General features: G+C 51.5%; 1 protein-coding gene across 2 annotated transcripts in view; it reads right to left on the bottom strand.

The window, feature by feature from the left end:
- Nucleotides 1-16398, bottom strand: part of RNF220 (ring finger protein 220) — a 249947-nt gene that overhangs the window by 7170 nt on the left and 226379 nt on the right. The window contains exons 7-10 of one of the 2 annotated variants that reach the window (XM_037500499.2): nt 16111-16212; nt 11273-11315; nt 8062-8183; nt 7578-7710 (exon numbers count right to left, since the gene is read on the bottom strand). In XM_037500499.2, the coding sequence (XP_037356396.2) occupies nt 7578-7710; nt 8062-8183; nt 11273-11315; nt 16111-16212 (400 nt within the window). Of the gene's footprint in view, nt 1-7577; nt 7711-8061; nt 8184-11272; nt 11316-11448; nt 11689-16110; nt 16213-16398 lie in introns of those variants that run through there. The other variant, XM_037500501.2, reaches the window with a different exon arrangement.

Here is a 16398-nt window from a genome sequence, read left to right as displayed (position 1 = left end):
GTCATATGGTCCAGCCTGTCAAGTCCATCAGAAGGGAGAGCAGGCTGGCTACAGCCAGTCAGAACCATACAGCGGGACCCCCCAGCCAATGTCCTGATTTTGGCCGCTAGGTCCTTGCCAGCAAAAACATCAGGCAGCTGTTCAAATATTTGGTGTCTGAAGCGCCCGACATTAATTATTCATCTCCACCTTACTCAGCCCAGATTCCTGGACAAGTGTAGTTATAAAGGGATTAGGAAGGGACAGACGAGGGAGGATAGGCATGCACACCTGCTTCTCAAGGCAGTCCATGAAGGCAACCAGGCTGGACAGGGGCAGGGCCAGGCAGGCAGCTAACTCCACCCAGCTGTACTGGGCACAGCCATAGGCAGACTCTCGGCCAGCGGGAAGGGGTGAGCTGCTGAAGTCACACCAGGCCCACGTGGCCACCTGCCATGTGGTATGTCTGACTCCCAGGACACCCTTCCTGACAGACCTGGGTCAGGGGCCACAAAGTTGCTTCTCCCTCTCCACGCCTGCTTTTTCCTACTGGTCTCAGACCATATCTCACCAGCCAGTATAGCAGCCTTGCCAGGGACAAAAAGAGATGAACACATTGGAACCTGTAGTGAGTAGAATCAGCAAGGAAATTTTTAAAGAGGTGAGGAAGAAACTCAAGAATTTCTTCTTATCCACTTCTTCCACTCAGGTGCTTATACCCTCTGGATAACTATCTGGCAATGGGTCCTCATGCCTCTTGCCTCTTCCTTCATCCTGCTTACCACAGAGTTCTGACCCTTTTTTTCCCAGCTCCCAAACCAACTGTGGCTCCCACTGCACGCACAGTCAAGTCCAGGCTCCTCTGGGCTGATCCATGAAGATCTGGATACACCTATGTCTCCCCCTCACTCCTTTCCTCGCTTCACTCCATGAGCCCTGTGCACACAGACTGCTGCATCGCAAACACAATCCACTGTGTCCTGCTCCTAAGACCTTTGCTCGTGCTGGTCATTCTATTCATTCCACCTGGAATGTTCCTCATCTTTCAAGCCCAATTCAAAAGCACTTTCTTCCTGAACTTTCTCTCTTCTCACCTCCAGTCTGATCTCACAAAGTGCCATCCATCCCAAAGGTCAGCAGGAGCAGGGAAAGAAAGAGGCTGGGCACGACTGAGGCTCTACCCCTCATTCCTGACAGTCCTCATTTGCCCTCTACACTGAGGCACCAACAAACTCAAGGCAGCAGGCAGGTCAGCAGCAGGGCCATTAAGCTGAGAAAACACCAAGTTACAGCTCTGTCTCCTGTTCACGGCCAGGTGTCCTGACAAGCAATTCCTGTAGTGTGTGTGAGTGGCACCTCTATAAACCCTCTGACAGTTTGGGAGACAAACTCCGCCATCAATCAGAATGTAGCTATCAGGTTCACTTATGGCCTGGACCCCTGAGCTCTGCCAACTCCCATCCCCCAGGTGCATGAAGCTCAGCAGTCAGCCTCACATCCTCAGCTCAGCCTGGCCCTGCCCTGCCTCGTGGACAGGCAAAAAGGACAGCAGAGAACCCTGGCACCACTCCTTAGCTCAGTATGGTTCCCATGAGAAAAGAGGCGCCCCAATGTCCCAGCTTCTCAAAACATCAAGGAACCCTTTCGGCTTAAGTCTTATCCTCTGCAGCCTTACTGCCTGCCAGGCCTGGACCAGGATTCATACTCTAGAGGAAGACAGCTATCTGCTCTGCCAAATCCTACTGTTTTCTCATGTCCCCATGCTTTTGTTCCTCCTGGTATCGCTGCTTAGAATTGTCTCCCTTCTAGTCTTCCAAACAAATGCCTGCTCATTCTGCAAGCCTGTCTCAGCTCAACCATGCCTTCTACTTTATTTAACTCACAGTGCCTACCCACAGCAGTTGCTCTGTAAGTATTCCTGAGTGAACTCTCACCTCAACGTTCTTTTAACTTCTCTTGAGTGCACTGTTGAAGACACATGGTTTCAAGATCTGATTCCTACCCGCAACATGTTGTGAGACTTTCCCAGGTATTTCTACATAGGTGTCCACCTGTTCCTTGTACCCAGTCTTCCTTGTAACTCCTAAATCCTATGACGTACTGTCATTATTCCTCACCAGACTGAAACTTACGTCTGACTCTGCTGTGAATGTAGTATCCACCAGCATAGAGCAGGCTGGGCCCCCAGCAAGTGCCATACACCACGCACCAGCAGTGACGGCTATACAGACAGCACCATTCTGTTAGGATCTGGGGGCCCTGTGCCAGAAGGAAGACTGAGGCCTGATTAGCAGTGGCTGCAGAAACTTCTCAGGATAAAACCTGCCCCATCAGCCCTCAGTTGGGCAGCCTTCTGCTCCTCTGACCAGTTGGGTAGGATGATGAGCATGACACATCATCTTCTGCCAAGGAAAAGGTGTGTCTGTCTCTATTCCATGCTCTATACTCTGACCCTGACTCCTCGGCACAGACAGATTTTGGGAACCTCTCCTTACCCCCACAGGTGTTCAGAACGGGCTGCTACTGCCAGTTTTACTCTTGTGCTATCCCAGCCAACTCCAACCTCTTTCCCAGCACATTAAACTTTATTTTCTTAATGAAATGTCACTTGCTGACTTCTGGCAGAATCATAGTAAAAAGAAACGGCCATAAAGCTATTTTATGCAGACAGCGCCCCCGCCAGCTTGCGCCCCTCCTGCTTTGAGAGGAAGGTTCCCCCAGTCGTTTTATGTTCTCAGCTGCTGGAAGATCCCAAGCCAGTACTCAAAGGCAAGATGGCACAGAGAGCTCCTTTCCAAGCCTCTGCTCCTATTCCAAGTAGCTGTGGGGGTAGCAGGCAAGCTGCCACTCCTGCTGCTATCCAGGGATGGGACTCAGTCCCCCCAGACAACCCATTGTGCCCCTGTGGTCACCAGAGAGGTCCCCTTGTTATGGCTCGGCCCCACTTTAAAGTGACATAAAGGGCTGACTGCCACCCACAGGCCAACTAGGCCTGATGATCACGGTGCCCTGTCTAGGTGGGTGTGTAGTGTGAAAAACTCCTTCCCTCCAAGTGACTACTTAGTGATAAGGGAGAGGGTTATATGCAGAAATGATGCAAGTCCAAATTTTATAAAAACAACCCCTCTTCCATAAATTCATTTCTTTCTGGGTCATCCAGAAGAAAAAGAGGAAAAAAAAAAATCAGTGTTAATTTAATCAATTGATCAGATGATCGATTGAGAAACTGGAGATGCCTGTTTACTGGGGGCAGAAACGTCCTGGAACCTGAAACCACAAAAGAGGAGCCATTGATCTCCTCACCTGCTGCTCCCAACAAAACTAAAGCCCAGGGAGAAAGGAAAGTCTTGGGGTCCTCCCGAGGCCTCTGCTCTCCAAAGGAGGGGGGGCAGGGGCAGCAGCTTCCGGAGAGTTTTACACTGGAATTAGTTACAGATGCAGTTACGGTGTCTTGTGTAAACGCCATCGATTGGGGAGCTGACAGTCTGGGGAGCTGCGATGCGGGACAATCAATCGGCCTGCAGTGTCACCTGCCACCTCGCTGAACAGTTGACAATGCAATTATCCAGTGTGGAGGCAGGGAGTTGGCGTGTGTCAAACGCACTTAGCCACTTTCCGGGCCTCCTCGATAACGCGTTTCACTGCCTCACGTCAGGAGAGACGCATACAGACAGACACCGTTTAAAACCATTGATACTTGCGCCTCTGCCTGCACTCCCTCTGTCCCTGCTTAACAATTGTGTTCCAAAAGGCGATTAAATCCCGTCAGTTGCCACAGGGGACAGAAGGTGCCCTGCTCCTTGCCACCTCTCCTCACCCCTCCCACCAAGCAAGTCATAACTAAAAGTGGGAAGGAGGTGGAAAGCAGCAGCCTAACCCCTCCACTCCCATGACTGTCTCCAGTAGTCGCTGTTCCAAGAGCTGTCACTGAGTGGACCAGGCAACAGGACAAAGCTGGGGGACATTTTTAGCATCTGGGATTTCCATCTTTTAGGAAACAATGCACCAAAGGAAGCAGCAGCTAGTGCAAGGCCTGTTTCTTTGTGCCCTTGGACTTACAATCTCCCTCACTGCCCTGACTCATAATCTGGTGCTGAAGTTTTATCAAGAACAGCCAGTTGAAAGATCTGTGCCAAAGCTGCCCTGCCATCCTCGCCATGACATCTCATCCTGGGCTACTTAGAACCAGCCTATGTCTAAGACGGGCACTTGCAAAACGTTGTCTGTAGGAAGAGGTCCTGACTGCTGGCTCTGTGGTGCCTTCCTACTCCCTCCTGCCCACCTGCTTGAGTCAAAGGGTTCCATGCTGGATTCCAGCAACAGTTCCCCTCCAGGGGTCAAAGATTCAGCTACAGATACCACCCACTTCCAGGGAAATTTCTCCATCTTATCACTCATATCCCCATCACATCATTGTCTCCTACTTAAACCAAACCATTCCCATGTGCTCTCCAGCCTGCCCCTTTCCAAAAAAGACGCGCTCCAGGTTCCCAAAATCCAGCTGGATGAACTGTCACAGGGGAGGGATCAGAACTTTTTCAGGACCCAAGAGTAGAAGGTAGGAAATGAGGAAAGGTGTGAATCATTCATCACATACCTCCTCCTTTGACTACAGGTAGGAGCAGGTTTGTCCCAAATGGCTGTATAATTAAATTTTCCTTATGCCTGCTTCTCTGGCCCAGAGGCCGCTTGTTCTGCTGGCGTGATGCCCCAGAAGAGTCTTTTTCTCCTAACTGCTGAGCTCTTCTGTAAAACATTCTAGGGGAATGTTGGTTAAGTACTAGCTGTGTGCGCTGCCCTTTATGCACTTACAACTTGGGCGGGGAGAAACAGTAGAAGTGAGCAAATTTAAGGTTCTGAGGGAACAATCAACAGCTAGGGCACACAGCCTGGCATTTTTCCTAGGGGTGGGAAGGCCAAAGTGTTTCCTAGGCACTTCCAACTACTCTCTTAAAATCATCCCGTTTTCTTTAGTGTCTTAAAGATCTAGTTCCAGGCGGCCCTATCGCAGTGCTTACCCGTTCTGTCTCGTGGTTTATTTTGTCCTAGAATACCATTTCATGCACTCCCAGGCTCCCTTTCTCCAGGTCTCCCGCTCAGTAGTAACCCATCCCCAAGGTCTGTTCCCCTCAGTCAAGTGTCTCCATCAAAATTCGTTTGTTCAGGGCCTCCACAGCAGACTGCATTCAGGGTAACTCATCTGTTCCCTCAGACCAGCTCCCATTGGGCCTGGTGGGAAGCTTTGCTGAAGATGACGAAGGGTCCCCCATCTGGGAGGAGGGGTAGAGGATGATCGGATATGGGAACTTATCTGCAATTCTTCAATTCTTTCATATCTAACAAGGACAGCAATCTCTGTTCTGTCAGCACGCACAGGGCAGCTTAAATGGGCCTCACCGCTCGCCTGCTCATCCTGCCTCTGCTCCCTCTCTCTGAAGTCGGCTGGGCAGCTTCTTCAGCCGGCGTTATCACTCCCTCTAACCGGTCTTGGCAGGCAATCTAATTCCTCCTGAAAAGGTCACCGCCATTTTAACTGCCTTTCAATCACATTAAGCACGCACTGCCCGGTTTGTGGCCCAGCCCGCCCGGCGGGCGATCAATGCACTGCACTGACACCAGCCGCCTGGCAGGGCCACACCCAACCCCCCAAGAGTTAGGGTCTATTGGACCTGGCCAGGGAGGGTAGACTGACAGATGGCCAGTCTCTGCAGCCAGGGTTCTGGGGGCAGAGGCAGTCAGGATCAGCCAGGGCCTCCCTTTGATAGCTCCCCCACCGAGGAGCTTCAGCCTCCTCCGCTCCGCTGCACCCCGCTCTCTGCCTTGTGGCCCCCGCTGATCTCGCTGTAAAACAGTCTTTCAAGTCTGCCTGTCTTTTGACTGCACTAAGCTGTTTAAGAGGCGGCAGCAGCTTCTATCAGGAAAGCTGGAGCAATTCTCTGCAGATAAAGGCACCTCCGGCCCCTGTTCCCTCTTCAAGTCTCACTCTCATTCTCGCTCTCCAAATCGCTCAAAGAAAAGCCCCCTTTGAACTCCCCTCAGGAATTCTTGAAAGGAACAACCTCACAGAGTAAACACTCAGGGAAAACTGACACCCGCCCAGGGCCTAAGAGCCCCGCATGCCCATTCTGCACTGCATCCCAGCTCAGGGAAAATACTATGTCAAATCAGCAGGCCCTGTGCAGCTTTATCCCCCTTTGGGCTTTCTGGTGCCCAAAAGCCATCAGGTCCAGTTCTGTGCCAAGAAACCTGACTAAGAAGTTGCCACAGCAATGGAAGATGTATCTGCTATCACCAACAGAGTATCCTGGAATGAAGCCTGCATGGGCTGCCACCAGACACCTGTGTGCACACAATTCACGGGCTCCAGACTCTTTAAAGCGCCAGGACAGGACTGGAGTAAGATGGCAGAAGAACATTCTCCAGCTCAGGCTCAGGCAACAGTTTGGTCTGACCTTCTGAATTTACACTTTGGCTTAACCCAAACATGTGGTAAAGGGAGAGAAGCCCAAGGCATAATGCGCCACCTGGGTTTGTAGCCCCTTCATGTAGCCAGTCTTTGTGGGATAGCACCCTCGGGAACCCTCCTGGAACTAGCCTAGAGTAGTCTGGCCCCAAGGAGACTGACTCCCTCTTCTCAGCTGCTGTGAGATTCCCCAGGGATCAGACACAGCAGCACTCCCAAGAGTGCTGCTCAGAGAACTGGAGGCAGATGGGAAGCAGATTGGCTCACTTAATGACCACAAGCTGCAGTGCCAGCTGTGCTTGTGCACAGAAGAAGAGAAGAGCTGAAGGCTAGGAGCAGACAGCTCCTCCTCTCACCTGGCCAAGGCAAGGACTTTAACAAGAGAACCCTGACCCCGGGCACCCAGCCAGTTTGTTGCTGGATCTGAGGAGGATGGGGAGCTTCCACTGGGCCATGCCATCTGCCCCCAAGGAGCTGGGCAAGGCCTGCAGACCCCTCTGCAGCAACTGTGGAGGGCACAAGGGATATAGGGAGCAGCTGGGCCCAGGCCCCTCTTGCTTCAGGGCAGAGGGCGCCTGGGGAGAAGGGACGGGATCAGAGCTAAAATTAGATTCACCAGTGAAGCTCATGGGAGGTCAAATTTTGCCATAACTCACTCTCTCCTCTGTAACTGATTTCCCTGACATGGGGCTGAGGAGGAGGAGGAAAATCCAATGTGTCTGCCTAGAAGCCCTCAGGGCCCCCAGTGCTGGAGGTGTACAGCAGGTTGCTGGATTCTCATTTATCAGCCTTAAGAGGGATGGAGTGATAAATGCATAACCGTCCCTTTAATATTTTATGCAGGTGCTAACGCGGCTTGGCTGTCACCTTCAATGCATCACCCGAGGCTGAGAGCCCCCCTCGTCACTCCTAGCTTGCAGCCTCACAATTCCATTTCCCCACCCAAATACATCCATTTTAATATGCACATCACAGGCAGGCAGCACGGTCACAAAGGAGCCCCGCCAGCAGCAGTTTCCACGTGGTGGAATGGATGACCAGCGACCAGCCACCAGTCTCTCAGCTCCCAACAGAGGGATACCCAGCAGAGACCTGGCCACCAGAGTGCCACTGTTTATGTGTTGGCTGCTTGTACCTCGGAAGCCACCTTCCAGGAGAGTGGTGGCCCGTATCCGCTTCTGCCCGCACCACTCATACTCCTCAAAGCGGTTGCTGTTCTCATGCTCGATGTCCACAGTATCATCCTCAGCCATGCAGGAGCCTTCCCTCTGTGAAGAGCAGAGCAGGATCATGCCGGTCCCAGGTCACCCCTACCCGCTCCCCAGGACGTGCCAGGAAGGCACAGCCCTAGCCCCCAGCTGCACTGTGCCAGATGGGCCCCAGCTCTAGGGCTCCTTTGGTCACAGACCTGGGCCTCTTCCCAATAATTTTCCATGGAGCCCCAGGGGAGAAGTGGGAGAGAGAAAGCAAAAGAAGGCAAAGAACAGAGAGGAAGAATCTGTGGAGACTACAAGACCCCAATAGCCCATAGATCCGGGGGCAATCAGCAGCTAGTTTCAGGGGAACAGAAGAGAAGGGAAGGGAAAGGAGTGGGGAGTAGGTGGTGATGGCCCCTCTACCTTAGAAAGGCAATGCTCCACATGCCTACTCATCTCCTGCTCCGATCCTGCCAGGGGGCGGCTGCACAGGGGACATACCTGCCCTTCATCTTGCTTCCTCCGTTTCATTTTCCCAATCCGAGCTGCATGGAGAAACCGAAAACAAAACAAAGGTGGTCACTGTAGCTCCCAAGGCCCCAGTGGAGCTGACACATCCTGACCCCCTGCCAGCCATTAGCCCTTTAGTTCAGTGCCTGACCTGGCCCTCATTATGCAGCACCTTCTGCTCCTTGCGGCCTGGTCTTACCAAGAGAATCTGGGAAACTAGTGCTAGTCTGGCCAAATGTCCACTCTTTGGTGGCAGCTGGCTCAAGTTCAACCCACACCTCCCTACCTGGAATGCTCAATGAGTCCAATAAGCAGACACATCATGTTGCTAGGCATCTCCCAAGAAGGCCAAGACCATGGGCTCTTTTGGTGTCAAGAAACGTAACTTTAGAGATCATCTATTCACTAGAACCCAAGATTCTTCCAGGAGCCTGTTATGGCCTGATGTTCATTCAACAGCCGAATCCCTTTTGTTGCTGGGCCAAGAGCCTGAGGTACAGTCTTTAAGGTCCTACCTACAATCACCCCAGGAAGAATTTCTCCTATACCCACTGATCCCATTTTACAGAAGAGGAAATTGAGGTCCAGTCATAAAGGCACAGAGGGTCTGAGTCAGAGAACCCAGAGCAACTTGGGAGTGCAGCCCTTAACTGTGTTTACCCAAACCTGTTCCATCATTTTTAATCAGTGCAGTGGGGCTGGCAGGCTCTGGAGGCAGAGGGTTGCCTGCCACACTGTCCCGCAGGGGGCTCAATTCCAAAGTGCACACTGCAAGCCCACAGCACTGCTAATTAATGCTGAGAGATGCAATCATTTCTAATTAGCTCACTAATCCCTCTCTGCAACCCTCCTGTCACCGAAGCAGGAAGGGGTCAAAACAAGGGACTCTGTTCCCTTGAGCCCCTCCCTGGATGTAACAGCAGGAGCAGAGCTAGCCACTCTGAGACCAGACTGATATGGGGGCAGGGAGGGGAAGCTAGCCTAGGAGGGAAAGGCCATTGTAAGGCCAGGCAGGACTTTCTCATGGAAAAGTCCTGACCCTGGTGGGAAGCTCATGAATGCAGTTTAGGGAGGGGGACAAAGGTGAGCAGTGACACAGGTGAGAATGAACACATTTTAGAGTTTCAACTGTGTTAGGCTCAGAATCAAGCACCTTACACCAAGTAGCTCAATTAATTCTATATTCTGAATCTAGGTTGTAACCGTCATTTTAATTGATGAAAAAACTCAAGGCTCAAAAAGATCAAGGCTCTTACTCATGAAGTTAAAAATTAAAAAGTAGCAGACAGGACAGGAAACCAGGCCTGACCCATAGCCTACAATGCTCTCCTGTCCTAAGAGACCCTGACTGATCAGTATCAACAAAGACTGATCCTCTAAGTGTGCTAGAGCAGTAAGAATATGCTTGGGTTCCCAGCTCCTGCCTGTTGAGGGCTTAAGGCAGGGATCGATGCTAACTGCAAAATAGGAAAGCCACCATCCCACCAGGACTGAGCACAGAGGTTCGAGGAACCTTGGTCTGTAGACTGATTCATGTCTTAAATTTCCTGTGTTCTCACTAGAGGAGATGTGATTATATTCTGGTGCCCTACTTGATTTTATGTACAAAAATCTAGGTTCCTTCGCTTTGACTACTCTAATCCTTGGAATACCAGGCTTGAGACACCCTGACACTCTAGAGCCAGCACTGGGTGGAGTAGGCATGCCAGTTATCAGAAAGGCAAAGAAGCCTGTGAGTTTAGGAAACCTGTATGGAGCAGTGTGTCAACACAAAGGTTCCATACCTACCCTGCTTATTGTCCAAGGGATTGCCTCCTTGCGAAGTAGGGTCCTATATCAGACACCATTTGATGACTGAACGAGGAAGTGAATCTTAAAGAATTGCCAAGAAGGACAAAACACTGGGTGCTGGCCTTGTGCAGGCCATCCAGGACAGAAGATCCCTAGTAGTCCCAGGGAAGCCCCCTGATGTACCGAGTATCACCTGGAAATTCTCAGATAAACAAAGTGGGTTTGTTTTTTTCTCACCATCTTCTAAGTCCTGAATTAAACTTACTATAAAGTGTTTTGGGGAAAGATTTGCTCCCTACTTAGAGACCACCTCTGAGTAGGAAAAGTCAAGTATTTGCCAAGGAGGTAGCATGGCATGGTTGGAGAAGCACAGGCTTTGGAGATAAACTTAGTTTAAATCATGTCTCAGTTACACCCCAGCTGTGTGACTTCAAATAAATCACCTTCACCTCTCTCAGCCTCAGTTTCCTTATCTACAAATAGTATGCAACACTTTCCTCTCAGAGATGTTATGATGATACTTAACATGGTGCCAACCCACAATGAATATATTCCCTTTCCCAGACAGGGGTCCAGCCTGGCAGAGCAGAAACCAAGGGGCAGGAGCCAGCAATCTAGAACCATCATGGCCTCACTCACCAGCTGGCCCAGAGACCCTAAGCCCCTGCAACCAACCCCCAGATATACCACGCCTTAGTCAGTATAAAAAGCTAGGATCATTCAATTGTGTTCAGTAAATAGAAATGCTCCAGAGGCTTGAATCCAAAAAGGGGTGGGGGGCAGGTAGTGCATACACGATGTGCTTTCAGAGAAGGCCTCTAAGAGCTGTCGAGCCCACGCTGATCACCTTTGTGAAATGTGGGCCGACTGATAACTCAAAGAGCCCTAGGATGAGTTAGTTCCTGTTGCCGTGGGAACTCCAGATCTCTCTGCATTGTCAAGTCTCAGCAGAGAGGCTGTATTCACACTACTGGGCACTGATTAAAAACTGGAAGAAAAACATTCACAGCACCCTGCCGGCTTGTACAGTGAGGACCCAGCAGTTTGCAAATTCAAAGCGCTGCTCCCGAGTGGAATTGTGTAGCTTGTTCCTCATTCTCTGGCACTTATTGCCCCCCCCGGGGTTCGTCAAGGCCTTTAAAGAGGCTTGGGCAAGAGCTGGGAACCATAACCTCCATTAGACAGAAGGGGAAACTGAGGGCGGCCGCGCTGCAAGTGCGAAGAAGTCAAGGGGCCCCCAAATCGAAGAGACCCACGCAAGCCAGGAGCTGCAGGCTGCGAGGGAGGGAGGAGGCCGGGGGTGGGGCGGAGGGAGGGGCCGAGCAAGACTCACCATTCAGTCGCGTTTGCCGGTTGGCTCGCACTCGCAAGAAGGTCTGGAAGAAGATCCCCGGCAGATGCAAAAAAAGAGAAGAGGGTGTCAGGCGCGGCCTGGAGTCCTAGCCCCTGCCCCAGCACCGACCCCGGTCCAGGCCTGCCCCGCCCCAAACAGCCCGTAAACAAACCTACTTCCTCCCTCCCGCCGGCCCCCCTGCTCCGCCGGCCGCTCCGGGCCCTCGGCATAGCCGCCGGGGGCTGCTCTAACGGGACCCCGTGGCCACCGCGCGGTGCCGCCCCAGCCTCGGCCCCAGGCACTCGGGGCCCCGCGGCCGCCCGGCCGGCGAGGGCGGCGATGCGGGCGGATTCCCCCCGGCTGCCCGGCGGCGGCGGCACTTAGCTCCCAGCGGCGGCGGCGGCCATGTTGGCCCTGATCACGTGACCCGCCGCCGTCGCGCGCCGGGGGTGAAAGTTCACGATGTGGGGGGCGGCCGGACCGGGACCAGGAAACAGCTGCTCCTACTCCGGTAGCAGCCGGCTGGGACTGATCTGGGGTCCCTCCCACCTTCCGCTCGTTCTACCCGCCCCAACTAAAGCGTGGTCCTTTCACCCCACGCCCCCTCTCGGTGCGGGGCTCCTCGGGCCCTAGAGCCCCTGCTCCCTGGGGCGGCGATGCCGAGGCTGGCGCTGAACTGAGGAAGAGGCGTCGGATTTCCCCGATGATGATTTCACTGTACATGCCAACTGTGCTGCCCGTCCCCCCACCCCTCCAGAACCCCAGGCCCTGGCTTTTCAGCAGCCCCGTTATTGGAGGGTTCCTAACACATTATCTGCTGACATGCCCCGAAGCTCGCATAAACTCTGCACACCCACGCGGCCATCGAACAGGCGCATTCCTCTTGGATCCTCAATTCATAAGGAAATACTGCCACCCCCTCAGGTGTGTCCACACCTGAGACTTGAGAGCCGTTCTTGACTCCTTCATTCCGTACACGCAGTCCTCTAGATCCGAGAGTCTACCTTTAAAGGTCTCTTAAATCTTCTCATCTCCACCTCTTTGTATTTCCTACTCACCCTTTCGGGCCTAACGGAAAACTTTAATTCCGTTAGAGTATTTCCATCTTTACCCTCACTATAGCTCATACCATCATTGCTCTTTCCATTTACCCTCCTGGCACTCTGCAAAACTATCTGTAGCTCTTTTTTTACTTTTTAAAAAGATTTATTTATTTTTATTTACACAAGCACTGGGTACAGTGAGAAGCGCGGGAGGGTGAGAGAATTCACCAGAGCCAGAGCAGGGAGCAGAGCAGGCAGAAGGACCGAAGTACACTGCTGAGGGGAGCAGCGGGCCGCAGGAGAGGTCTGCGCGCCATGTGGGACCCTCCTCCGGTGGCCGGGGAGCAGCTGGGGAGCAGCTGGGGATCGAACCGGCGCTGCAGAGGCTGCAGGCAGCTTCGCAACCCAGCGCTCAACCGCTGCGCCACCGCGGAAGCCTTATCTGTAGCTCTTTGAGCACTCCCTGCTCTGGATTCTGGACCAGATTATCCTCTAGGCCCCCCATATCTCCGGCTTGGTTAACTGATGTTCATCTTCCAGGACCCTGGGAAGGCTTCACTTTCCCCCCAACATTGGGTTGGTTGCCTCCTCTGGGTTTCTGCACCTCTTTCGCTTGCCTTTGATCTTAGATACTTTGTCTACATAGCTGTCCGGTTTTGGGAGGTGGATCATCTCTATCCAGTTATCCAGCACAAGGGCTAGCATGTAGAAGGTAAGAGGATATTTATGAAGGAAACCCCCAAGCTCAGTGCCGGGCAAGGAAACTAAGATTCAGGTTCAAACAGACTCAGATTCAAATCTGACTCTTACTCATAATTTATGTGTTTTAGAAAAGTCACTTACCCCCTCTATAGAGCTTAATTTCCTTAGTAATAAACAAGGACTGATGAATCCTAGCTTGAATAATTGCTATGAGGGGTAAAATGAAGCACTGGTTAAGAATGTTAGGTAACCTAGCAGGGGCTAGGTAAATGGGAAACCAAAGCAGAAACCAACACATTCTCCCACCCCCTTCAGGGCCTACACCTATGATTAAAAAAAAAAAAAAAAGTCCAACATAATTGAGCAACTACTACATGCCAGGCATTGCATAAAGATCAGGGAATGGAAGTCCTCCCTGGTGACACAGGGATTAAAGACACAGCACTATTAAGCTATCACCAGCCACTGCAACATGAATTTGATCCCCAGCCAGGGAGATAACCCACCTGACACAGCAGTCCTCTCCTGTCTTGCCTGCTGCTCCCCTTAGCAGTGTATTTCAGTCAATCCACCTGTTCTGCATCCCACTCTGTCTCTGGTGAATCCTCTCACCCCCCGCCCCCCGCACCTTTGGCCTACACCCCAGTTCTTGTATGCATAAATAAATCTTAAAAAAAAATCAGGGGATGGGTTAGCCACTCTACTCCTGGGTTGCTCCCCAGCTTCACCTCTTATCATTTCCCCTTGTATTTTAATTTCTAGCAAAACTGAACTGGTAGCAGGTCCCCACACACAGCATTCTGAGTTATATTGCTATACCCTTTGCTTGTAGTGTTTCCTTCGTCTAGAATAACCTTTCTTGGCCAACAAAGAAAACTCCTACTTATCCTCTGGAACCCTGGTCAGTCATAACCTCCACTGTACTATCCTAGACATTTATTTATATCCCTGCCTAGGCTGTAATTATGTATTTGAAAATCTAACTCCTTGAAGGTATGGAAACTGGGCTGAACATGAGTGAGAACTAAATAAATGTCTGAATTAAGCAAGGGAGTAAAGAAGGCTACTACAAGGTCCTTGCCTTGGAGGAATGCCAAGTCTAGTGGGGGAGTCAGGCTCATTGTGATAGAGTACATATGCTACCACCCTCTGCAGTGCCTCCTATCAACAGCTACATTTTCTCATCCCTTGATAATGGGTTAGTTTTGTGACTTGCTTTGGCTTTGCCAAGTGATGTGTGAGTTTCAGAGTTGAGGCCTCAAGAGATCTTGCAGCGTTGGCCTTCTCCCCCTTGGTATGACACTGCCCTGCAACTGCTGAGCAAGGAAGCCACTCTAACCCACTGGAGGATGAAGCCACATGAAGCTGAGCACTCCCAACTCTTAAAATGTGGTGAGGTCATTTTGGACTTTCCACTCCAGCCAGTCCTCTAGCTGAATGAACTGCATGAGTGAGGAAATAGCCAGTCAGCTGGCAGAATCATGAGAAATAATTAAAATTATGTTAGACTGTAACGTTTTAGAATGATTTGTTATACATCAGTAGAAAAGGAAACATACCTATGTAGGTGACTGAAATATAGGATAGGGATAATCGGGATGTACAGGGTTCATGAGAAGGGCTTCCTGGAGAAGATGGTATCTAGGCAGATATTTGAAGAATAAATAGGAATTTGATAAGGTAGGGTCAAATAGGCCCATTAGTAGAAACAGAATGTGTAAAAACATGGATGTAGCACAGCCAGGGAGTGTCTGCATGAATTTGGTGAACCTGGCCCATAAGATTCATGGAGGGCATTTTTAGGAATAGAAGCTAGAAATACAGGTTGAATCTAAATCTAAGAAGGCCTCTGTGCCATACCAGAGCATACCACACTTCTGCCTGATGGTAACTCTTTTCCTAGCTCAACAGACGGTAAGGCTGAATGCTGAGTAGAGAGGATGGGCTTCTGAAGGCAGAGCTCTGTCTCCCCCTTTGCAGAGGAACTCTCTGGGACACAGCCTGGTCTCCCTCTCAGAACAAAATTCCCTAGGGCTATGTCATTGCTCCACCTACACCAGGCTTCTCTGGGTGAGGGCACTGTCTTCTAGGGGCCTCACCTAGAAGGTAGACTGGGCTGTCCCTTACCAGGGTTCGTGAGAGCTGGGGTCTCTCCCCAGGTGTGGCGCTTTGGGCCATGCAGTTTGAGTCCCATGTAAAGGCATCCAGCAGGAGGTGCCAGCGGAGGCTGGTGTCCAGCCCACACCTGGTGCTTCGCTCTGAAGCTCTGCACCTGGATGCCAGGCTGCATCAGCTGAAAGGAAAGGGTGCCCAGAGAGAACATCTCTGCTTCTAGCAAAGGCCAGGTGTGCCAGCAGTGACCCTGTTCTCTAGCCCAGAGGTCCCTGCTGCCTTGTCTTTCTGCCTTGGATCAGGTCTGCTGAGTCGAGACTGTGCTTCCCTTTGTACACTGGGGCTCCCGGAGCAGACAAGTTCCTGTTTCAACAAATGTTCCTTGGAGCAGGGTTCAGTTTTCTTTCATCTGCCTGGGGCTCTCCAAGGTAGGACTATCTTTCCTCAGACAGAAGCTTCTAGGGGGAGTTCTTTCTCTTTCCTACCACAAAGAAGCTCCATATAGTTCTAGGAACTTATTCTTGGTGCCAGCCCCCATCCCATTCTGGTTTTTAAGGATGGTGTGATTACACTCTTCTTGTTTGACCAAGCCACGCACAGGCAATGTCTGCTTCTCTCTGTAGAGGTCTAATACCAAGGTTTGATAGGACTGAATAGTTATTTGCTCACGTGTTCCTGATTTTGAAATTTGAAGTCTTCAGATGATTCTGGGCTATGTCTCTGAGTCCCTCATGAAACCAAACCCCCAGGAAACCTGATGAATGGGATGTTTCAGAGGTGCTCAGAGCCACCAGAGCAGGGGCGACCTTGGCATCTCTCTCTAAATGCACCTAGATAAGGTCCTTTCCCTGACGCATGTGCCTGTGAGGTTTCATTAGAGGTTCTCAACACAGAAGAACTGAACACAGTTTGGAGGGGAGAGGAGGAGTCAGCGCTAGGCGTGATCTCTAAGCTCTCATGTCCACCCCAGCCCCTCCTCACCTGGTATCTGTCTGAGTGGTGCAGATCATCCGTGGCAGACGAGTGTGGTGATGCTGTTGGAGACTCTCCTTCTCTCTTGATGGAAGCAGACAACAGGAGGGACTGGAAGAAGAAAAAGGACATGTGGCCTCCAGTGGAATGAGACCTACAGCCGTTCCCCTAAATTTCTTGGTCCTGGGAGCTCTTGGGAGAGAGGCAGAGAAAAGGCGGGCAGAGGAATTCAGAGGCCACTCTTAAGATCCTGTAGGCATGTGGTCAGGCCCTGGGAGTGTGGCTTGATGCTAGGAA

The sequence above is a fragment of the Talpa occidentalis genome, unplaced genomic scaffold (genome assembly GCF_014898055.3).
Source record: "Talpa occidentalis isolate TD23 unplaced genomic scaffold, MPIMG_talOcc4v2.1 talOcc4.9, whole genome shotgun sequence".
NCBI classification, from domain to species: domain Eukaryota; kingdom Metazoa; phylum Chordata; class Mammalia; order Eulipotyphla; family Talpidae; genus Talpa; species Talpa occidentalis.
Note: the sequence above shows the minus strand (reverse complement) of the source record. Positions and strands in the feature narration are given on the sequence as shown.